The 24,948-nt window shown below is 23.6% G+C and overlaps 8 protein-coding genes across 8 annotated transcripts; 5 read left to right on the top strand and 3 right to left on the bottom strand.

The window, feature by feature from the left end:
• Positions 1-3,138: 3,138 nt before the first annotated feature.
• On the top strand, positions 3,139-4,000 carry Phum_PHUM308530 (uncharacterized protein; the record flags this gene model as incomplete). The annotated part of the gene is made up of 2 exons (XM_002427247.1): positions 3,139-3,385; positions 3,576-4,000. 2 exons carry the CDS (start codon positions 3,139-3,141, stop codon positions 3,998-4,000), a joined length of 672 nt encoding a protein of 223 aa, XP_002427292.1.
• Positions 4,001-4,627: 627 nt separating this feature from the next.
• On the top strand, positions 4,628-5,247 carry Phum_PHUM308520 (uncharacterized protein; the record flags this gene model as incomplete). Its single annotated transcript, XM_002427246.1, has 2 exons — positions 4,628-4,656; positions 4,779-5,247. The coding sequence occupies 2 exons, from the start codon at positions 4,628-4,630 to the stop codon at positions 5,245-5,247; spliced, it is 498 nt and encodes a 165-aa protein (XP_002427291.1).
• Positions 5,248-7,008: 1,761 nt separating this feature from the next.
• Phum_PHUM308510 (uncharacterized protein) lies at positions 7,009-8,715 on the bottom strand (the record flags this gene model as incomplete). The annotated part of the gene is made up of 3 exons (XM_002427245.1): positions 7,009-7,083; positions 8,181-8,243; positions 8,407-8,715. 3 exons carry the CDS (start codon positions 8,713-8,715, stop codon positions 7,009-7,011), a joined length of 447 nt encoding a protein of 148 aa, XP_002427290.1.
• A 432-nt stretch (positions 8,716-9,147) lies between these two features.
• Phum_PHUM308500 (uncharacterized protein) lies at positions 9,148-12,785 on the bottom strand (the record flags this gene model as incomplete). Its single annotated transcript, XM_002427244.1, has 7 exons — positions 9,148-9,249; positions 9,344-9,540; positions 9,657-10,280; positions 10,377-11,856; positions 11,997-12,226; positions 12,306-12,480; positions 12,555-12,785. The coding sequence occupies 7 exons, from the start codon at positions 12,783-12,785 to the stop codon at positions 9,148-9,150; spliced, it is 3,039 nt and encodes a 1,012-aa protein (XP_002427289.1).
• A 1,961-nt stretch (positions 12,786-14,746) lies between these two features.
• On the bottom strand, positions 14,747-17,952 carry Phum_PHUM308490 (peroxisomal membrane protein 70 abcd3, putative; the record flags this gene model as incomplete). Its single annotated transcript, XM_002427242.1, has 11 exons — positions 14,747-14,824; positions 14,901-15,062; positions 15,194-15,384; positions 15,456-15,758; positions 15,875-16,162; positions 16,262-16,368; positions 16,453-16,628; positions 16,711-16,891; positions 16,982-17,079; positions 17,166-17,460; positions 17,840-17,952. 11 exons carry the CDS (start codon positions 17,950-17,952, stop codon positions 14,747-14,749), a joined length of 1,992 nt encoding a protein of 663 aa, XP_002427287.1.
• Positions 17,546-20,286, top strand: Phum_PHUM308480 (uncharacterized protein; the record flags this gene model as incomplete). Its single annotated transcript, XM_002427243.1, has 7 exons — positions 17,546-17,645; positions 18,522-18,636; positions 18,908-19,113; positions 19,211-19,408; positions 19,491-19,598; positions 19,686-19,875; positions 20,148-20,286. 7 exons carry the CDS (start codon positions 17,546-17,548, stop codon positions 20,284-20,286), a joined length of 1,056 nt encoding a protein of 351 aa, XP_002427288.1.
• Positions 20,287-22,940: 2,654 nt separating this feature from the next.
• On the top strand, positions 22,941-23,574 carry Phum_PHUM308470 (uncharacterized protein; the record flags this gene model as incomplete). Its single annotated transcript, XM_002427241.1, has 2 exons — positions 22,941-23,133; positions 23,537-23,574. The coding sequence occupies 2 exons, from the start codon at positions 22,941-22,943 to the stop codon at positions 23,572-23,574; spliced, it is 231 nt and encodes a 76-aa protein (XP_002427286.1).
• Positions 23,575-23,681: 107 nt separating this feature from the next.
• Positions 23,682-24,172, top strand: Phum_PHUM308460 (glutathione peroxidase 6 precursor, putative; the record flags this gene model as incomplete). The annotated part of the gene is made up of 2 exons (XM_002427240.1): positions 23,682-23,876; positions 23,972-24,172. 2 exons carry the CDS (start codon positions 23,682-23,684, stop codon positions 24,170-24,172), a joined length of 396 nt encoding a protein of 131 aa, XP_002427285.1.
• Positions 24,173-24,948: the final 776 nt, after the last annotated feature.

Genomic DNA, 24,948 nt, shown 5'->3' with positions numbered 1-24,948 from the left:
TTTTTTTTTTCGGTTAAGATTAGATATTCGCGAATTAAAATTTAAATTTAAAAAAAAAAAATTAATAATAACGTACAATTAAAATTTTTAAAATTTATAAACAAATTTATAAACAAATTTTTTAAAAAAGAAAAAAAAGAAAAGTTTTGAAAATGGCCCCCCATAACATTCGTGCATTATTTAAATCCCACCCAACGGATATAAATCAAACCGGAAAAAGTTTTTTAAAAAAAACGTGTAAGAAGAAAAAAATAAAAACAAACAAACAAACAAATAAATTCTTTCCAAGGAATTAAACGTATTGAAAATCGATTTTACAACACACACAACAGAAGCTATATTGTATCTTTTTTTTTTTTTTTTTTTTTTTTTTCCCTTATTAAAACAATTAAAAACAATAAAAAATATTTTGGATGATTTTGACTTTAAAAAAAGCAAAAGCAAAGTTTCTCAACTATGTAAAATCAAATATTAATTGTAAAAAATAACAATAATAATAATAATAATAATAATAATGAAAATAAAAATAAATAAATAAATAAACAAACATTCCTTAATCAAAATGTGCAAAAAAAAAAAATAAATAAATAAATAAATAAAAATTTAGACAGTATTACATAGAGTACAATATATATATTTATTGTAATTTCCGTTGGGAGTTTTATTTATTAATTTTATTTAAATTTATTTCGTACGAGTTTATTAAAATTTAAAAAAATTAAAACAAACCGACAAACAAACCAACAAACAAACCGACAAACACAAACCACCCATTTTCCCTTATCACCCAATAATCATAATCGAACCTAATCCATTGAGCAATTGATGGGATTCCTAATTATTAATTTTTTTTTTTTTTAATTTTAATAATAATTAAAATCCCTTTTGGTGATCCCCTTTGGTGATCCCTATTGGTGATCCCCAACTACAAAACTACACCCATTTTCGATCTATAAATAATCATTTAAGAAAAAAAAAAAAGAAAAAAAAACAAAAAATTTTTACATTGCAAATTTATATAGTTTGATTGACGTCATTTATATTTGCCAACCATGAAATCCGTTTAAAAAAAAAAAATTAGTAAACAAATAAATAAATAAATAAATAAAGTTTGATGCATTAAATTGCACTTAATAAAATTTATTTACCTAACTTCATGATAAAAAAAAAAATAAAAAATTTTTTTATGGTGCAAATAAAAATTGTTTCTCTACTACTAAGAAAAAAAAACAAAAGTTTATTTTTATTCAATTTATTTTCATTATATTTTTTGTTTATTATTATTTTATGTTTTCTCATTTATATATATAAAACTAAAAGAAAAAATTTAAAAACAAACAAAATAAAATGTCAATAAACAAACGAACAAACTCTTTGAAATTTTCACTCGTCTTTGATTGATTATGTTTATCATTTAAATAAGTCAATTATTTATTTATTTATTTCATTTTTTGGACTCAAAGCAATTTTTTTTTTTTTCAATTCAAAGCCAGAGAGGAAACTATTTTTTTTTCTTTTGGAACGTTTTAATAACTTATATAAAATTTTTTTTGCAAGAGTTACCAAAATCTATCGAGAAAAGTAAAACCATTTTTTTTTTTTTTTTTTTTTTTGTACTCAATAGTTATTAAATAAAAGTTATAAAAAAAGGTACTTTAATGAAAACTAAATCAAATAAAATCATTAAAAATTTCAAATCAATATTCGAGTTTGTTTAAAATTCTACCATTCATCTTCAAAAGAAAAGTCGAATAAAAAAAACGAATAAAGTCATAACTGAAATATTTTGCCTAGTTACCAGAGAGAATAATTAATTTCGATTAAGTGGTGGTGGTTGTTGTTGTTGTTTGATAAAATTTTGTTCCTAGTTTACTACTAATAAATAATTTAAATAAATAAATAAATAAATAATTATAATAGTTGTATGTAAATGACAATAAAGAAAAACTCGATAATATTATTATTTTTAAAAATCTTTTTTCGAAAAAAAAAAAATACTGTGTGTAATTTATTCATTTTTTTTTTTTTTTTAAGTTTATTTATACCGATTAATTTTTTTTTTATCAAGTTTTGAAATATATTAAACATGATAAAAATTAATAAATTATATTTAACATGATAATTTTTTTATTTATTTATTTTCCTATTCGATCAAATATTTTATCAGCAAGCGATTCCTACACGATTTAATTAAATTAATAGATAATTGATTTTTACTTGTTAATATGTACCAACCAACTAATAATAATAATAAATGTTTTTACCTAATTTGATAATAATACTTTTTTTTTTAGGTTATCAGGTGATAATTTTAATTTGAATTTAAGAAGAATAATTGATTGTTCGATTAATATCAAACAATATATATATATCGGGTCAAATTTTCCATTATTTATGTCAATACATGTAATTGATTTAGTAACAGTCTTTACAATTATTTTTATCTAAGAGATATTTTTGTAATAGTATTGTTGATATTGTTTAGGTCAACATAAACCAATTAATAAATGATTATTTATACAGAAGTAAAAATAAAAGTTGAAAATTCAAAAGATTTCCTTAAAAGACAGATTGCCTAATGACAAGAAGAAATTATCAAATAAATCATTTTGATGACTGATGAAAATTAAATGGCATTACACGATGTGTAAGAGTTAATTTAAGAACAATATGTTGCAATGTTGTTTGATTCATTTAAAATTGATAAAAACTAAAATATTCTTGCTTTGCAATTATTAAAAATACATTTTATGCGAATAATTAAATAAGACTAAGTTGAAAAATACGTAAAAAGCATCGATGCATAAGTTCCATTACCATTTCACAATATTAAATAAGATTTTCCGGTAATGTCATTAAATAATTAATTTAAATCGAAATTTAAACGTAAACATTTTTTAAAATTATAAATTAATAAATTATAAAAAACTTACCAATGTTTTCTTTGCTCGAATAAAACTAAAATATATAAATTACTTAATAAAAAGACATAACCTATCAACGATGAAATATTAATACGGTGACTGCCGAACTTTTGTTTGCCGCTTACAATGAGTTTAAGATTTCCACCATATTAATTATCGAGTTAAAGCCGGATTTGATTAAAAAAAAATATAAAAGGATTTATTAAAAAAACAAATGGATAAATCCGAAGATAATCGTAGGTATAAATGGTCAAGTTCAGCAACGAATTTACTTGTTTCCATTTGGTCACACGAATTGGTTCAAAATCAATTAGAATTATCGACTAGAAATCAACCTATATGGGATAGTATAGCTAAATACATGGGTAGAAAAGGATATTCGGTTACCGGATTACAATGTCGAACGCGAATTAAAAATATGTTATGCACTTATAATGAAGGAATTAAAAAAAATGACTTTAGTGGAGTAGAGCCATACTATCACATATTTAAAAAAATTTTAGGAAAAAGAAAATAAAAAAGAAAGGTATACGCACGATTCCTTTTTATTAATCCAGTTTAATAAGTTACATTAAAACAAAAGCATAATATTGATTCATTACCGGGTTATTTTTATTTTAAAGTTGTTTTTAATTATTTATTTTATTACAGAAATAAAAACGTCATCTGACTTAAGTCATGTTGACTTAAAAGATAAAATTGAAGATAATAAAATTACATTATTTTCAAATAATTGTGAATCAGAATCTACACTTACAAATTCTAATGAGCCTGATGAAGAATATGACATTGAATTTTTGGAAATTAGCAATAATGATTCTGCCAGTTCTTCGAGCAGTTTTGAAAACATAAAAGAATTATCAGATACAATATTAAAAGCAGTTGATTTACAAACGAAAGCCATCACACAAGCAATTAATAATCAAACTCGAATGATAGAAAGATTAATAGCATTAGAAAAAGAAAAATTTGAATTAATTATAGAATCTGAGAGAGAAAGTAGAAAAGAATTAGGAGTTAAATTAGATAAATTATTATCAATTAATAATGTAAATACAATTTCTTACAATACATGAGCACACTTATTGACATTAGACAATTAATGAGTAATTAAATGTTATAAATTGAGAATTTGAGCGAGAAAAGCTTTAATTTATTTTAAATCGTTATTCTTTCAAACCTTTCATAGTTAAATGTGTATAAATATACTTTAAACATTCTTACTCAAACATGAAATACTTTTTTTTCCAATGTTAAAAACAGGAAAATAATTTGTTTGTACATGTTTAAAAAATTACAAAATTTTATTATAAAAAAAAAAAATTCATTTCTGTCATTTCTTTGTGTCTAATTCTATTAAAAAAAAGTTTGTTTTAAATAAGATGACGACTCAATTATTTTTTTATCCCTCCTAAAAAAGAACGCATTTTATTGGTACCTGGAAATCCGAAATTCATGAACACGCAATACAGGTATATAAATAACTGCATACGCAGTACCTGACTAGCTAATGTATATACACGTATACATATATGTTTTTTTAAATGTGATATACTTGATATTTTATTTAAATATAATAGTTAGTATATTTTAATTAATTACTAACCGTTAAATATTTATATAAAGTTTAATTAATTAAATAAATAACTCGTAACCTCGAAATTAAAAAACACACAAAATTTAACAGCGCTTGCGTTTTAAAAATGGCGACCGCCAGTATCAATATAAAAATGTCAGTTAAATAAAGAATCGTATTAAAAACGTAGTAGCTGATAAATACGTGTTTTCATTATTATTATTATTAATTTTTTTTCACTAATAGCGTAAGTAAAATTTGTTTTTTTTTTTTTGAAGTAAAATGGGAAATTTATTCGGTACGAGATCAATGGAGGAAACATTTAGAAAAAATCAAGAATTCATATCGGAAATGAATAAGATAAAAACGGAAAGATACATACACATGCATAATTTATGGAGAGAAAGGGAAGCTGCTATGAAAATAGCTAAAGATCGAGAACTCGTTCTATGGCTTGGAGCATTTTATTTAGTTTCCGTTCCGACATTGTACATGACGTGGAAAAAAACGCATAATTCAAAAATTCTCGCGCCCATCATACCCTTTACATTTATACTCGCTTACGAAATCGACAAAGGCTATGGAAATAAATTGGACAGGATACGACAAGAAGCGGAAATGATAATGCAATTCGAACCGGAAATGTTAGAATTACCTTGCGGTTTGCCAACTCCTTGGAGCATAGATGAAGCGAGATTAGAAGCAGACGAAAAAAAAAAATTACATCCAGCCATTCCATTATTGTAATTTTTGTTTACACAACAAAAAACCAACCAACTGTCATTGAGAAATGAAAACTTCTTCTTGTTTTTTGAAAGAAGACTAATCTGAAAACAACAAAAAAACAAATTATTATTATTATTATTATAGATAAAAGTTCATTCACCTTAACCAAAGATATTTAATACTGCCTTTATAAATAATTTTAATATTAGCACTTTTAAGGCCATTTTTAATACTTGCCATTTTTTTTTTTTTTTTTTTTAAACATTAATTATGAACAAATATTATTATGTATATACATGATTTAAAATTATTTACAACAAACAAACAAACAAACAAACAAACAAGAAAAAAATATTTTAAAGTATTTAACTATTTACTATTATTATTATTATTAATCTATATACTTTTGTAATTTAAATTTTAAATCAATTGTAAATTTTATTTTATTTAAAAAAATTTTTTTATTAAAGTATTTATATATATAAAGTTATTATTATTATTATTATTATTATTATTAATCGTCTGTTTGTTTATTTATTCGATGGTTAATTTAAATTTAAACATTTTTTTTTAAATATAATCTACTACTACTAGTACAACTTATCGAAAGTGATCGTCACGGTTATGGCAAAAAAAAAAAGTTATTATTATTATTATTATTATTATTACATCACATTAAAAATATATTTGCAAGCCAATAATGATAATAATAATAAGTATTTACTTGCCAAATTCGTTTCGTTTCTGTTTTTATACATGTTTATAATAATAATTATTATTATTATTATATGTAGAAAGTTGTTTTTGATATTAAATAAAAAAATTAAATTAAATTTAAATTGCCTGATGTAATAAAACATTGATAAAAAAAATAATAATAATAATAATAAATTTTATTTATTTATTTATTAATAATTTTAAATTTATTTTTAATTAGTTTTTTTTTTTTTTTTTTTTTTTTATGAGGGCACAATATATTGATTCCATTTTTTAAATTAATATTAATTGTTATTAATAATAAAATTAAATAAATAATAAAATTAATTATAAAAAAAAATGTTAAAATACATAATTATTATTATTATTATTTAAATTAAATAATCCTAGAGTTAGTCATATAATATAATACTTATTTAAAAGCAAAGCAATATTTTTATTTAATCGATTATGTATATATATATATATTATTTATTTATTTATTTATAATAATAAAAAAAAAATTATCAAAAAATTTAAAAAAAAACGTTTTTTCGATTAATTATAAATAATACTGGCCGTCATTTAACAATAAAAACAAAAAAAAAACTTTCACTTATTAAATTATTAATAATTGTAAATACTTTTAATATTATTAATAATATATATAAATTCGAGACAAATAATAAATAAATAATAATGTTGACCCGTACGTGGCCTGAATAATAATAATATTAATAATATATGTAAAAAATAATAATAATACTATTATTGATATTACAATAAATATTTATTTCTTCTTAAAACTATATATAAATCCGCATTATTATTATTATTATTATTATTATTATTATTATTATTATTATTTTGTGATTAATAATACTCGTCGTACAAAATGATAATAATATTAATAATAAACGTTGTTAATTTTATGTTAATTATTTAATAAAATATGTGATTATGTTAATGAAGGGGTTAATACGTAAAAGTTATTAAAGCGTTAAAAAGGTTAAATAAGCAAATAATAATAATAATAATAATAATTTATCCGTTGTTTTTCTTCGTGGGTCGTTTTTTTTTTTTCATTTAATGATCCCGAGCTCCGAAAGGTTTACGAAAAATTTTCCCGAGTTTTTTCCGAGGTGTCACAGGAACCGTGTTCTGTAAATATAAAATTTTTTTTTTTTTTTACTTACTTACTTATTTACTTCATTCTGTAATACAAGAAATACATAAAAAAATGATAATGATGATAATAATACATAATAATGAAAAAAAAAAAGTACATACTTTGAATATTTAATTAAATCAAAAAAATTGTCAAATAATAATAATAATAATTTAATTATTTATTTATTTATTTAAATTTGTTTTTTTTTTTTTTAGTAAGTAAAAATTAAATTTAAATTTAAATTAACCCAAATTTAAATTTAATTACGGTAATAATTGAAATCTACCATTCATAACTTGATAATAAATTAAATTTAGTCACTAAAGTTTGTTTTTTTTTTTTAATAAAATATTACATTTAATTCATTATTATTATTATTAACATAAAAAATATATTAAAATAAAATAATTAATAAAATTAATTTTCGATTTCAATTTCTTATCATTCTTATCATAAATTTTTTTTTTTTATTCTTATCCTATTATTATTATTATTTTTATGAATCAAATGGAAGCTTAAAATAAAATAAAAATTATTAACCGTATTCTTAACTTATGAGAGAGAAAAAAAAAAAAAAAACAATTTAAAAAATATTTGTTTAAAATCAATCAATTTTTTTTATAAAAATTGCATATCCATAAAAAAAAAAAAATTTATTACAAAAACATTGTATATAAATATAATAAAATAATAATAATAATAATAATAATAATAATAATAATAATATTTAAAAAAAAAAAAATTACATTTGTAAAATAAACACTAGTTGATTTAAATATACATATGACCCCAATGCAAATAATAGAAAAATAATAGAAAAAAAAATAATGTATTTTTTCCAACGTCTCACCTCATCTCTTCCTCCTCCTCCTCCTCCTCCTCCTAAGCTATCTTTTTTTATATTTTTCGTTGGTAAAAATGTTTTCAATCTACTCGGAGTGTTTTTATTCTTTTCGTTTTGATCGCTTATTTCTCTTAATGCACTCCTCGGCGTTATTCGAAAATCCACACCCTGTAATTAATAATAATAATAATTTGAATGCATGTTAACTCTTCATTTTTGATTTTGCGTAAAGTGAATGCGTACCTGAATTGAAAAACGTCTTCCGTGTTTGCTAGGAGTCGGTGGCCCAGGTTTTTTGTATGACGTCTAAGAAAAAAAAATTTTTTTTAAATGTTTAAATTTAAATTTCAAAAAGAAAATTGAAAATGATTCAAAAATTAGTATAAGGTACAAGACCTTGTTTAGGTTTTAGGTTTTTATAACCGAATGTAACCCCTATTTTAGTACAAAAAAAAAAATAAAAATGAACCTGTTCTTTCTTTTTCCCTTTATTTTCCGGTAATAAACTCCGAGTCATGCTATGATCGCTATCCGTTAAACTTTGATTTTCTTGTCCGAATTGCAAAAGGCCATGTTTGATATCATTTTCGTTGAATAGAGACGGTTTGAGAAATTGCGTTTCCGCCGGGTACGACGATTTTAAATGTGGTAAACACAGGGTATTCCTATTCTGCAATTCCAACAAACGTCCCTCGGGATTTTCCGTCGGATATAAACCTTTTTTCATATCTTCTAAAAATCGATTATCAAACACTTCGTCTTCATCTTCGGTCGGCATCGTTGGAACTATTAACGAATTAACGATTTTATCAATATTATTATTATTATTATTACGTTTAAAATTCCCTTTTTTTTTTTTTTTTTTTTTTGAGATTCTAATGAGCATTCGTCATCATTTATAATTAAACAGGAAATGTAAAAATGTAAAATACCTTTTTGAATGACACAAGGGTTCCCAACCTTTTTTTTTTAGTGTGAATTTTAGCCAAAGATTTAGACATTGGGTCATGAACCGCGCCCCTAACGTAAGAAAATGTTTTTCAAGAAAAAATATACAGAAATATTTGAATAATATATAAATACTATTTACTTGTAACTTAAGTCATGATTTAGTTTGAAAAAAAAAAAAAAAAGAGCTTCGAAATGAATTTTCCAGATTGGGAACCACCAAATTAAGACAAATAATTTAATTAATAGTGTTTTACAACACTCAAATTGATAAAAAGTACTCACAAGTTGAATTTGGAAACTGTCGAAAATTAGACATTTTTTCCTGTTCCAAATCTTCATTTTGAGAAATCATTTCTTCATTCTGAAAACAAAGCCCCACGTGTCATTCAAACAACATAATACTAAGATACGAAAAAAATTTATTCGCGTTAAAAAAAAAGGTCCATAATATTTACCAATTCTTTATTTTTACTAAAAATGGAATTTTCGTATTTTTTCTTCAATTCGCTGTACATTCTTTCCAAATCTCTCTTCTGCTTTTGTTCCTGTAATAATTTTTCTCTCAAATCCCATAATTGATTTCTCAACTGATCTATATATTCCTTATGCCTTTTATTTTGTTCCTTGAGATCTGAACATAATTTACTTTCGCCTGCTTTATATTTTGATAATTGTTCACTGTGTAATCGTTTCTGAAATTATTATTATTATTATTATTAAGTTAAAGTATGGTTCAATTTAAAAATGCAAAAGAAAAAATTATAAAACTTGCCATGTCGCATTTAAGTTGTTCTAGTCGCGTTTCGTAAGTGGCCGAAATATTCTGAGCGATTTCATTTTGACTTTTCCTATAATTTTCCTGTAGCTTTTTCCTTTCCTTTTCCGATTCCGATAATGATGATCTCAGCCGTTCTGATTCATTCGATAGTTCGATAATTTCTTTTCGCATTCGAGAAAACATTTTTTCCCATTCTAACTGTTTATTTCCTTCGCATTCGATGGCATTGTTTTTGAATATTTCCTTAAGCGGATCTTCGCGCCTGTCCACGAGTTTAAAAATTTTCCGGGTTGAATTATTTGGTAATTTTAAATTATTCAACGAAAATTCCGACGAACAACTTTTTTTCACATCCGTCGATCGGTTATCAAGTCGTTCTTTCATACACGAACCCGATAAATTAGTAAAACTGAAAAAAGTAGTCGCTCCACTACTCGATTTCGAATCGATTTTAGATGGTGGTAAATAACTCATTTCCATTATGGATGATAAAGATGAAGATTTTGTTAAATTGGAACAACTGTCAACTGTCGTTAAATCGTTGGTAGACGATGAAACGTTTCGTTTTTCTTGATGTCTTTTAGGAGAGTTGAGAGAAATTTCCCAACTTTCACCTTTTCGCCCTTTATTTTTATTATTTTTCAATTTTTTTTGCGAGTTGTTGTTGTTGTTGTTTGATGGAGGAGATACGGACCACGATTGAACTGTACCTAATCTAATTTCTGCATTACGTCTGTCAACTGAAAAAGTTTTATCACCGATACCTTTTTCCTCCAGGTTCACAATATCAAATGTTTTATTATTTGTTATAACTTCTTCTAACGAATCGTTAAGTTCTTCTTTACATTGAAAATTAGATTTTTCGTCATTTACGACTATTAAATCATTACGAATTTTTGTGGCATCGTAAACGTTTGTTTTTTGTATATTTTCTTCTTTGCAGAGCAAATTTTCTTTTTCGGTTTTTATTATAGTTTTTTGATTTACCGTGACATCACCATCATTTAACAATTTTATTTTTCCAGCTTTCAAATTTTTAATCACTTCTTCAAGTTCGGTAATTTTAGATTGTTTTTCATCAAGTTCATCGTTCAATTTTTTAATTTCAAAAGAATGAGTATTTTGTATTTCAAATATTTTCTGCCCATTTGCTTTAAGATTATTTTCTAGCTCGATTTTTTCTTGTAAAGATGTTTTTTGATTTTCTTCAAGATCCTTAATTTTTAATTTAAGAGTGATAATACTGTCATTTAATGACATGCAAGATTTTTGTATCGACGATTTCGATTCGGACCAATCAAACTCGTAGTTTTTCATCACATTTAAAGACTCTTTAAATTCTTGTATCTTTTGCGAAATATTATCGGAACATTGATTGATTTGTAAATCATTTGCATTTTTAGTTATGACTAAACCATTACCTAATTTTTCTTTGAGAGATTTATTTTTTTCATTAAAAATATTCTCGGCATTGTCAAAAGAATTTTGAAAATGATTCTTTTTTTCAGACATTAAATTAACGATGTTGTTAACTTCAAATTCTAATCTTTCCTGTACCGTTTTAAAATCATCTGCAAGTTTTAAATAATCAAAATAAATAAGCATTTTTGTATTTTTAAAGTTTAGCAAAGCCTGGTCTTGTTCGAGTGCTTTATTACTTAAACTATTGTTCCTTTCATTCAATTGACAATTCTCTTGCACCAACTTATTTACTTCAAGGCCTGATAAAAATAATTCTTCTTTTACTTTTAAAAGTTCTTTTTCAGTTTTCACAAAATCATCTAATTTATTCTCAAGTTCTCTATTGAAATTTTGAAGTTGTAATAATTTTGAATTTTTATCAGATAATTCATTATTTTTTTTTTCTAATTCCGATAATAGTTCGTCTTTTTTACTACGCAATTCGTCAATTGTTTCTTTTAAAGATGTATTTTCTTCAATCTTTTCGTGTAAAATTTTTTCAATGACTACTCCCATATTTTCTGGTGAACAAATGCTATTTTCAAATGAACCATCTGCAAAACTCAAGTCGATTGTTTTATCAGATTTAAATGCATTTTCCAAATTTTCTTTTAATTCTAGAAGATCCTTTTCTTTATTAGCTAATGTTTCTTGGAGTTGCAAATTCAGTAGAGAAACTTCTTTAACCTGCAATTCACTCGCTGCATATTTTTCCAAACAAACTTTCAGCTGTAATTTAATTTTTAAAAAAAATTATCATTTAAATTGAAAAAATACATTGTATTGAATACATAAATATGCATGTTTCATAATTTTCAACATGCCTATATTAAATGTTTTATTATAATAAGTAAATATTTTATAAATACCTCATATTCTAATTTAGATTTTTCTGAAAGAGAATTTGAAAGATCAGATTCCAAAGATGAGACAAAATTTTCCAATTGATTCATTTCGGATTTTAACTTTTTTTCCTCATCAAATTTTCTATCTATTTCGCTTTTTAATTTTAAAAAATCATTTTCATTTTTTCTCGATTCTTTTTCCCATTCATATTTTAAATGTTTTATTTCTTCAATTTTATCTTTCAATTTCATTTCTACAAGAAAAAAAGAAATTTTAAAAATTTAAAAATTTTATAAAAAAATAAAAGATAAATTAAATAAAAAATATTTTACCAAAATCGTTGCACTTTTGTACGCTGGCCATTAATTTTGCTTGCAATGAGGCCTTTTCTGATTCTTCTTCGACAAGCTGATCAGTTAATTGTTTTATACATTTAAAATGGTCTCCATCTCCACACATTGCAGAGTTTGGTTTTTTTAAATTATATTCTAAATTTCTTTTAGGTGTCTAAAAAGTTAGAATACATGCAATATACTTAAAATTTTAAATAAACAAAAATTAATAATAAATTTAATACAAACCTGGAAAAAACCTTGAAGAGGAGATTCAAAACTACTGTTTACGATATTACTTTTTACAGGGGTATTTATTGAATCTCCATTACACGAATTAGAATTTTGTACTTCTACAAAATCGTAAATTTGTTTTTTTACATTTTCAAATGACAATTGAAATACATCTTGGTGTTTTTCCAAACTAGTTAAAAATTCAGCAATCCTGCATTGTGTTGTATTATCTAATGAAACACACATGTTTTCCCTAATTTCATCTAATTCTGATTTCTTTGTGTAAGACACATAAACTAATAGACAAGTTGCAGCAATTAAAAAATCACAACTTGAAGACAGTGTAAAAGAGTCAGATACTAATAAATTTGGATATATTAGTTTTAAAAATTGGATTGGATTTTGACAGTCAAATTTAAATTTTCTAATTATATTAATTAGTATCGTATCATTTAATTGATCAATGTTGTTAATTGGCGACCCACATTTTAGGGAGTTTACCTAAAAATGAGTAATTAATATTTTAATTACCATTACCAGGAACTCTAGTCTTAACTTGTTTCAATATTAAAATTATAAATATTTTATTCAAATGATAAAATTATAATAAAATCATACCCAGGCTAAAATAGTGTTTTCCCAAATTTTACAATCCATTTTCATTATAATGCTTTAAAAATTAATTTCACAACAATAGAAAACTATTCTGACAGCAATAGCGTCCATATTTTACTGAAAATTCCGTTAAAAATATTTAACGGTTTTTAACAATGGAATAATTTGCCGCGCGTCTTTGCTGCTTCTTTCAATGTACTAGAATGTCGTTGGCGCGTAAACCAAAATGTATACTCAATATTATTTTCAATATTATTCTGAAAAGAAAAATTATCAAATAAATATATAAACTGTATTGAATTATGGCATTAAAAATATTTTCTGACTGAATTTCATATACTGAAAATTAATTTTCTCGAAGTTTTATTTAAACAAGAACGTTGTTATTTTTGAATGAAATTAGTACAATGTAATTTGCATTAAAACCTAATAAACGCCATATTTCCATATTTTTAAATTTGAAAAATATTAATTAAGTCATAAAAAAAAAAGATCGTTTCTCATCATATTGAATTTATTTATTTTATAACTAAATAGTTTTTTGATAAAAAAATTTTAACGTAATTTCTATTTCTTAACGATACGGATAAGATTATTAATATCAATAACGTTATTTGATAAGATATCGATAACGTTATTTAAATAATACTGATTAATTTATGCCTTCATTATTTATGAAAATTTTTAATATTACGAACTGTATTATTATTATTATTATTCAAAAATAATGAATTTTAAATTAGTAGAGCAATTAATTATGTAAATTTTTACATTATCATCATGATTTTTTTAAACAAAACACTGTCATTTTTTTAAAGGATAAAAATTAATATTCGACATAAAATTATCAATTTAATTTTAATAAAAAAATTTTTTTATATTTATCTGTTGTAACAAATCAAGTATAGTGATCTAATTTAAAAGAAATAAGATAATTAAAACAATTTTTTTTTTTTATAAAACTTACAATCAACAATAAATACAATTAAATATGTAGAATTACAACTTTTAGAAAAATATTTATTCTTTATTTAATTAATGTTGCACATAATTAATTTAAAAGAAAGTTAATTTTTTAAATCGTTTTACAAATTATTAACTTACAACAAAGATTTTTTTTCATTTCCGATAGAAAACATGCTGTTAAACCTTCGAAAAAAAAAAAAAAAAATTTTTATATTTAGTACCATAATTTGTAAACAACTTATTCCTAATAAAAACTAGTACAACCGATAAAAACTTTTTATTGTAAACAATATTTCATATTTATAAGAACCAGCTCATTTTTTAAATCGATAAAAAAAAAAAAAAAATTTAATAAAATAAAGTTCTCTCAAACCACATAATAATAAAAAAATCACAGTAAACGTACAAAAGAAAACTAATAATCATCATCATCATCATCAAATTCGAAATTTCAAAAGTTTAACATTAATTTTTTTTAAATATTTATAATAAACACGTGGTAACAAAATTTATAAAAAAATTTGATACGTCGAATTATTAATCGTGGAAAAAAAAAAAATTTTTTTTTTTTGTGAAATTATTACCAAATTATTTAGATAGATCGTGACGTCATTTATTTATTTAAATCACGATCCGAATTCTTCTGTTCCCTCCTCTATGGGTTTAAATTCGTATGATCCTCTTCCATCCATTTGTAAATAGTACTGTAATGAAATTAAATTTTAAATATTTGAATAGTAAAAGCATTTTTTTTTTTTTTATAAAAGTGTTCTTTCTTACGTTGTGATGCTTCCATAAACTTCTACGATGGGAAACTGTAAATAAAGTAATTCCAGCTTCCCTGCAGTATTGGTACATTGATCCTTCAACATCAACACTGACTGCAGATGTGCATTCGTCAAGAATTGCAAACTGTGGGTTGTGGTAGAACAATCTAGCCATCTAAACAATATTAAGAATGGTATCAATTCATTATAATTTAGAATTTAAATTACTTTTTCATTTCAAGTAATTGTATCATTACGTTAGCACAAGATGTAAATTAGCATAGATAATAAAAAAAAGTTACTTACAGCTATTCTTTGTTTTTCGCCACCAGATAATACATCAATCCAATCTTCTATGGCGTCCCAACCGCCTGGTCTTTGTAGTAAATATCCCAATTGCACACGTTCCAAATGCTTACTTAAATCATCATCAGATTTACCACGTCGCAACATTTCTTCACGAGTTTGTGGATATGTTATTTGATCTCTTAGAGTACCTGAAAATTCCTTTTCTTTTAAAATGTACAAATAAATTAATTACAATTAAATGCAGACAATCATTTTCTACCTAATGTCATGTATGGTCTCTGCGGAATGTAAAATAATTTTCCTCTTGGAGGTTTTGTAACAGTGCCACCAAACAATGGCCACAGCTCACCCAAAATTCTAAACAAAGAACTTTTACCACATCCATTCGGCCCACAAACTAACACGTTCATTCCAGATTTCACTTCGAATGTTAATTCATTTATTAAAACATCTCCATTGGGGGTCACTAAAGGTACCTTATGGAAACGTATAATGTTATCTTGAAAAACTACTTTCCCCGTTCCAGGAACCAAGGGCATTGTTGATTTTTCAATCAATGATTCTTCTACAATATACCACATCAATATATAATGTTAAAGCTTTAACAACAAATGAACTAACTATCATGGGTCAAATTAATTAAATTTTTTCGACTAGAGAAAAAATTTCATAATTTACCTTTTTCCAAAACTTTTTGATCAATCATTGTTCTGACATAATGTCCATTATTTAAATCTTTAAGAACTTTAATGAGTTCAGTTACTCGAGCTGTAAAACCAGCTAATCTTGTCATTTCTCTACCTGCCAATACAATACGACCAATTGCTTCGGCTAATTTAACTAACATTCTACCATAGGTATAATAATAATTAAATCTTACATCCGTTTTACGATTACTTAAAAGCTTGTGAGTTTTACTAAAAAATGGAATGCTGACAGCATAAAATCCTACAACTGTTGCAATATCTAAAATTATAAAAATAAAAAAAAATTCATTTAACAAACACAAGTTACACTTTCATTCCTGAATATATTTTCTTTATAAATTTAAATTTTGTTACTCACATTTGGCAATGATATTATCCACCACTCCAATAAGTACTTTAAATTCTAAAAATCGTCTCAGGTGGTTGGTTAACTTATTAAAAGCAGCAAGAATAGTTAATTTTTCTCTTTGAAAAAAAAAAAAAAACATTTGTGATTAAAATATGTATACATTTTTATGAGTTTTAATTTTTAAATGATAAGACAATTACCTGTTGTTCCCCTGATAAAAAGCTATTTCTTCTGAATTTGTTATAAGTCTAGAATTAATGTACCTAAATTCCCCTTCTAATTTTTGTTCAATAACGGTTAATCGCCCAGTGGGTCGTCTAAGGTAGGTTAACAATACTCCAGAAACCAATAAATACATCATCATTATTCCAGGAGTCTAAAATAAAACATAAATTTTCATTGCATTATATACAATAAATAATACTAATTTATTTTTTTCTATATTTTTCTATAAATACCTCTCCTCCTAAACCAGAAGTAAGACGATAAACATATATAAAGATATCAAGCATAGGTTTTGCAATATTTGAATATAAATCTGTGAACGTTTCACAAAACTTATCAACATCTACTGTTAGTAATTGGTCAGGGTTAGCGATTCTATTATCCAAATTGCTCATTTTGTAATAAGTGAAACCTCTGAAAAAAAATTTAATGTAATCTAAAAAACATGCAAAAAAAAAATGAAACTTGATAACATAAAACAATACAAATTGAAAAATTACTTACTTAAGGTATTCACCATACATATACTTTGTCAAATTAGTTCTCAATCTCAATTTAAGTTCTCCTATAGCATATTTTAAAACATTATTAACTACTGATATCTATAAAAAAGGAAAATTCAACAATTTGTAATAATAATAAGTAAATTTTTTTATTGAATTGATAAAATATGAAATAAAGATTTTACCAATGGCATTCCTGAGAAAAAAAAGAAAAGTCTTTTTTTAAATAAATCAGTATCCATATTAATAATAGCCGTTTCCACTAATGTTCCATTTTGAATCATCCAAATATCACAGGCAGACCTAGCAATTAAACTGAAAGCAACTAATATGAAAAATGCACTTTCTGCAGAAAAAAAACCAGGAATTGTTATTTTAAGCAATTGTCTCAATTGTCTGACAAAAGTCATATCAACATGAGCTTTAATTTTTTGAGTCGGTTTATCTCCTATCATATATTGTATATCCACTTGGGGTTTCCTGAAAATAAAAATTTTTTAAGCTTACATTTTATATATAATTTAAGGTATCATTGATAAAATTGAATTTTTGGTAGTTTTCAAGCATGGTTTCTGGTTTTTGTAATCAGGAATTTTTATTTATGACATTTATCAAAGCGGTAGGAAGAGTAAATAACACTTATCATGCTTTGAATTTATCCATAGGTTAATATAAACACGATGACATAAGGCCAAGGTTGAAAATAATAAAATATATTAAGATTTTAATGATAAAAATTGATGAATTTACTTGTATTTAATTTTATTATATAGAAAAAGATTGAAAGTATCTTGGTAAGAGATTAATAAGTGTCAATATTCTGTACTTTTTTTTATATTGTTATAAAAGTTTAACAAACCTGGTTCGTTTTTTAGATTTTTTCGTTTTTAAATACCATAATAAAACAGATAAAGCTGTCGCAGCAGAAATCACTGTTTTTTTAGAAACTAATTTACTGTAAACTGGAGCCATTTACTTTAAAAAAAAAATGTTTTAATAAAATAACAAAAAAATTATATTGATACCGAACACTAGTAAAACAATAGCCTTGACGAATAAGTAATTTCTGCTATGTAATTGAAAAGCAACGGATTGCCAACCTTAAAAAAAAATTTTCATTTTGCGAAGTGGATTTAAAAAAAAAAATTTTTCCACCATTTAAAAATTATAAATATTTATTTTTTTTAAAAAACTATAATTAAAAGTTTTCTAATGATCGTAAAAATTAATTTAAAAAATTTCATTTTGATTTTCAATAATCAATTATAACAAAAACAAAAAAAAATTTTTTTGTTATCGTTTTGAATATGAATTTAAAAATTGTTAAAATTTGGTTACCTACTTGATTTTTGAAACAGGGGGGAGGGAAAAAAAAAATAAGATGACTAAAATAAAGATAAATAATAATAAAATGACTAAGATAAGTAACGAAAAAATAAAAGCTCCTTTTGGATCAAACGAAAAAAGGTTTCGAGCTGTGGGATTTCATCCTGGTTTCGAAACACGACCTGGAACATTTAAATATCCTAATATTTCTCCAGGTTGTCACAACTGGACTAAGGCATATAAAATTAATTCTAAAATAACGAGGTATAAAAAAACAAAAATTTACTTAATTAAAAATATAATTAGCCCCATTTTCCCTCCCCCTACCCCGTAAGAAAAAATATGAACAACAATGTAAATAATTGGAAAACTCTTTCGACCTTAAATTTTTTTATTTCCGGAATTCGATGGAAAAAAAATTTCTGTTCCCACGATTTTACCGATAAAAAAAAAAATTATATCAAAAATTTAAATTTTCGTAATTAAATCTCATGACTCATTTTTCAAATTTTAAACTTAATTAAATAAAACTTTTTTTTTTTATGGTTTGATTGGCACGTACAGCAAATCAAAATCAAATATTTGTTTTTTTTTTTTAAAGTTGGAAAAGAGCTGTCGAAGTCGAAGAATTTTCTAGAAAATTAGCATATCACGGTGAACATATTCTTAAAAGAAAACTTTGGGAAAAATCAATTAACGGTCCAGGTTGGCAAGATGTCACAGAATTATTATCAGAAAAAACGATGACGTTTCCTAAATTTGAAGGATATACGCAAAACCGTAAAAAACAAGATGTCCCCGGTCCTGGTGGGTTTTAAATTAAATTATTTAAAAAAAAAAAATAAATTGTTTAAATAATTGAATATTTTAGGAACTTATGGAAAAAATCATGTCCCGTATACAGTAATGGAAGAGAAAACTCGAGGAAAAGGATTTTCATTTTCAATAATTCCACCGTTTGATAAAAATACGAGTCGTCTTAATAATTTATATACTGGACCATCCTATCAACTTCCTCCTAATTTATACACATTAAAAAGTTGCACAGAAGAACTTATATCAAAAAAAGTATCTAAACGTGGACCCTATGATTTATTCACGGGTTAAAGTTTTCTTTTATCGTCACGTGATTATGTTTCCGTTAAAAAAATAGAAAAATTTGAATATTTTCTCTTTGTTTGTAGGACCCAGATTCCCTAGGATTGTTGTTCAAAAACTACTTGATAAAACACAATTAACACCTCTTAGACTCGATTCACGCGATTTAAATCATCCTAAAAATTTATTTAAAGGTAAAGAGAAAACTTTAAGAAAAAAAAAAAAAAAAAAATCATTTGGCTAATTTATGGAGTAATTTTTTTTTTTTTTTTGCCACAAAGGAAAATTTTTAAAATGTGGAAGAGAATCTGCCATAACGAGTAGAATGTTTATGAATGATCCAATAGGATGTTTGAATACAGCATCTTATCCAGGTCCAGGTCACTATGATGTATCGTCAAATAAAAAAATTGTCACAGAATCATTTTATCCATTTAATTCTTCCGTTCGTGATGTGAGGACACATTTAAAGTAAGATAGACAAACCTTAAGGTATATAAGGTTTAATTAATATTAAACGTTTACCATTTGAGTACTTTTTTATAGATACTCGTGGTACAATTTGTGTGACACCAATAAAATAGTGTGGTAGCCACATTTAAGGAAGGCCACACATTTTGAATATTAATATTATTCATTAAAAAAAAAATTTAAATAATGATTTAAACAAATTGTTTATTGTTTTTTTGTCATGTTGTATGTTGCATGTTGATGATTGTTTTTGTTTTTTTTTGTTTGTTAAGGAAAGATTTAAGTCCTCCTCCTGGAAGTTACAATTTATATCAAAAGAGTAAAATATTAGGAGATGGTTTTAAAAGTAATTTTTTATCGAAAACCCCAAGGTATGATTTTAAAGTACCTAAATGGTCTTGGTTTGAATAAATGAATTCATTTGGAATTATATATACCTAACCGAACAATAATAATAATAATAATAATAACCATAATTATCTCATCAAGTATCATCATTTTAGTTTAATAATTTATTTTTTTAAAAAATGTATTTTTTATATATAATAAATATTATTTTAAATTTTATCAATTAATAAAAAAAAAGTGATTATTTATTTATTTATTTATTTTGTTTAAATCCTATTTTATAAAAAAAAAAAAAAATAAATTTAAAGACGTGACGTTTTTTTTTTTTTTTTTATAAAAAATTATTTAAAATGTAAATAAAATGGCGTCATTTGTACAAATCGGTAATTTTTATTCAAGATGCGTGTAACACACTCATTAAAATTTAAATAAATAATATTATTAAGACGGAGAAGAAATAATGATAATAATAATAATAAAAGGGAATAAACAACGAAATTAACAAAAAAAACACAAAAATTTACATTAAATAATTTTAAATTTAAGACATATTGATGACATTGGACATGATGTCTAGTGTGTGGACAAAAGAAAATATTTAAATATTTTATATTAATTTAAGTAAAATTTAATTAGTTTGTGTGTATGTGTGTGTGTGCGTGCGGGTGTATACGACCAATTACGTATTAAAAAAAAAAAAAAGAAAACGGTCGCTTTCTCTTTTATAGAAAATTTTTTGCTTAAGTCATTGCATTAAAAACTAATGCGTATTAAAAAAGAAGAAAATAATAATAATAATAATAAAATAGGTAAGATTTTTTTCTTTTTTTTCGTTTAAGAAGTAGAAGAAGGTACAAAGAAACATTTGGATGGTTAATGAATAAATAAAAAGCTCCAAGGTTGACTAGTTTATATAATTGACCATCAATTAGAAATCTTAAACAGTTTGCGATGAACCTGTGAAAAATAAAGAAGAGATACACAACACACGGTGAGTATCTTTTTTTATTTTTGTCTTTCTTTGTTAGCAACAAAAAATATTTCTTTTATTTTTACTCACTTTATTATTATTATTATTATTATTATTTTAAAACTGCATTTATTTAAATTAGTTTTGGGGTAAAAAAAATATTAAATTAATTTACTACAAATTGAAAAAAAAAAAAAAAAATTCATGGAGAAGTAATTTTTGAAGTTGGATGGTGTGTGTGTGTGAATTTTCATAAATATTTATTATTTATGAAAATTTTTAGTTGTTTTATATCATACGATATTAAATATGTAGTTAAAAAACCTTATTCAGTACCTGTTGAGTACCTATTTTTAGTACCTACTTTTTTATAAATTTAAAACTTGTGGTAAATTATTATTATAATGGCTGCCTAAAAGTGCTAAATTTTTTTTTATACCTATTTTGTTATATTTTTTAAATAAATAAATATTTTTTTCGTGTTTGTTTAAATAAAACTATACTATATTATATAGACTATATATAGTATATAATATTACAAAACTATAAATTATTTTTTTTTTATACTAAAATTATTGCCAGTTAGTTTATTTAATTTCTTCATTTTATTATAAAGTCTATGATTTTAAAAAAAATTAATAACAAATTTTAATTATTTTTTTTTAATAAATAAGTTTTTTAAAAAATAAAAAACAATATAAATAAATAAATAAATAAATAATGATTTGGGGGGTGGGGAGAAAGATGAGGGAGGGAGAATCAAAAAAAAAAAAAAAATTCAAATGAATTTTCTCAACCGTCCGCCATGATTATTAAAATTCGACGACGTAATTTTTTATTATTCGATTTTTTTTTTTTTTATATTTTTTTTCCCACGACTTTTCTCATAATCAAAACAAATAATAATAATAATAATAATAATAATAATAATAATAAATTAATTTGTTTTGTTTTTTATTATATATTTCGCCTCGTTTTATTTTATTTTTAAAAAAAAAAAAAAAAAAATATTTAATAAGAAATTTGAATTTTTTTATATTTTTTTTTTCCTATACAAAAAGTTATTTATTAATTTTTGAAATAAATAAAAATATTTGTTATGGATTTAATTAAAAAGGGGATGACCATCACCATCACCACCACCACTACCACCACCACCAATATTTGGGTTAAAATATTATCAATTTGAATTATTGTTTGTTGTTTGTTGTTGGCATATTCATAGAATTGAATTTTTTTTATAATTAATATTTACAATACATATACATATTGGATTTTATTTAAATGGAAAACATATAAGGAAATAATAATAATAATAATAATGTAAGAAATTAGTCGTAATTAAATAATAATAATAATAATAAAGTGAACAAGTTTAATATCGCAATTATTCAAGGCCTAACAAGAAATGAAAAAAAAAAAAAAAAATTTTCCAATAGTATGGCAATAGTATTGTCGGAATCATTTAAAACTTTTCATTTCTTATTATGTCATCAGTTAAACATTTTTAATCGTTAACGACAGTCGTTAATTTTTATTATTATTATTATTATTATTACTGTTATGTGAATTTATTTATTTATTTATTTATATTGTAAATATCATGCTATTATAAAATTTAATTATATAAATTTAAGGAAGAAAAAAATAAGGTATATAAGGAGCCGTTGTAAAAGTGATTGATGATGATAATAATAAAATGATTTGTTTTTTGATTTTTTTCTAGGCGTTTTTTAATTATTTTAATATGGATGCTAATATATTAGCGTCGTTATTATTGACGCTAACAACATTTGTAACATTTTCAAAGGGGGCCGGTGAAATAAATAGGATTCCTGCTAGGCCATGTTTTCAACACGCACAACCCGGAGATACAATATATAAATATAATTTAACGGATATTTACGGAACGGATAATATAAGTTTATCCGAATTCGAAGGTTTTTATATTTTATTTTATTTTATTTTATATTTTAAAAAAAATTTTCTTTTAAAAATGTGTCACGTGACGTGAAAAACTAAATCACATTACTTATTGATTTACAGGTAAAAATCATATTTTTCTTATCATTATTAGAAATCTCATCATCGATAGATCGATCCATCGAACCATGAATCGACCGATCGATTTGAAAGGGTCAAAGTCTATTTAAAAGTTTTTTTTTTTTTTTTAATCAGAAAATATGACACTTAAATGGCCAAAAAGTACAAATTGATAAAAAGCAATTTTTTACGACCTTGATTATGTTTTTAACGTTATGAAACTAATAATAATAATGATATTAATAAACAATAAAATTAATTGTTGCGATTAATTAATTAATTATTATTTTTTATAATCAGGTAAGGTTGTACTCGTTGTTAATGTGGCAACCTACTGAAGTTTCACCAAACACTACTTGGGTCTTAATGCACTTAATCATTCTTATAGAGACTTAGTAGTGCTCGGTATACCAAGCAATCAATTTGGAAAGGTTTGTATTTTGAAATGAAATGCCTAACGGTCATGGTCCGATTAATATTGTTGAAATTTTTCCAGCAAGAACCTGGTGGGAATGCCACAGAAATATTAAACGGAATCAGATTTGTACGTCCTGGAAATGATTTTATACCAAGTTTTCAGTTATGTCAAAAATCTGATATCAATGGTAAAAATGAGCTTCCCATGTTTACATATCTAAAGGTAGTAGCGATGACAAAAAAAAAAAAAAAAAAAAAAGAAAAATGTCGAGTGTTTTGAATACGTATGTAACACCTCCATTTTTTTTTTTTTTTTAGGCCTATTGTCCGACGACAAGAGACGGTTTTGAAGATACAACGGTATTATTTTGGAAGCCATTAAAAAACAACGATGTTAAATGGAATTGGGAAAAATTTTTAATAACAAGAAAGGGAATGCCATATATGAGATACGATCCGAGCACAGAACCGGATGCAATACGTCCGGATATTGAATTTCTTTTACAAAATGATATTTAAAAAAAAAAAACATAAAATTTCAAAATTTCAAAATCAATAATCAGTTATCGATAATAAGTAAAATTAATTTTAACCGATGATTTTCAACACAATTTTTTTCTTTTTTACAAAATCAATCAATCGATCAATCAATCACTTACTGTTCCGTACAGCACACATTTAATCATTATTCGTAAAACTCAATTAATAATTTCAATTTATGAAAATGCAGTTAAAAACCTTTAAAATGGTGGACTGCAAATGATGAGATGTTGAAATTTATCAAAGATTTAGTGCATTGCTTTGATAAATTTACATCTGTTGAAATTATATGAAAGAGTTTTACAATAAATAATGATGATGATGATTATGTGCTAATAATAGTTTTTAACATAATAAATAAACCAAAAAGCAATTTTTTTTTTCTTTTTTTTTTTTTTTATATCTTGCAAACACTTTTAACATTATTTTACAATAATAATAATAATAATAATAATATTTTTTTGATTATATATAAATTGTGTTGACATTGGTCGAAAAATAATGTTTTTACTTTTAGAACGTGTATAATATAGATAAAGGCATTTTTTTTTTTTTTTTAAATAAAGTTTATATTAAAATCAAAAAAAATTTTGTTTTTACTTTTTTTTAAACAAAAAATATCAAATTTAAATTATATTAAAAAAAAAAAAAGACATAACTGGTGTATTGCTATTATTATTATTATTATTATTATTATTTAAATTTGATATTTATTTATATTTCTTTTGAGCAATTAATACCGATCAATCAAGCAA

This window comes from Pediculus humanus, genomic scaffold (genome assembly GCF_000006295.1).
Source record: "Pediculus humanus corporis 1103172107708 genomic scaffold, whole genome shotgun sequence".
NCBI classification, from domain to species: Eukaryota; Metazoa; Arthropoda; class Insecta; order Psocodea; family Pediculidae; genus Pediculus; species Pediculus humanus.
Note: the sequence above shows the minus strand (reverse complement) of the source record. Positions and strands in the feature narration are given on the sequence as shown.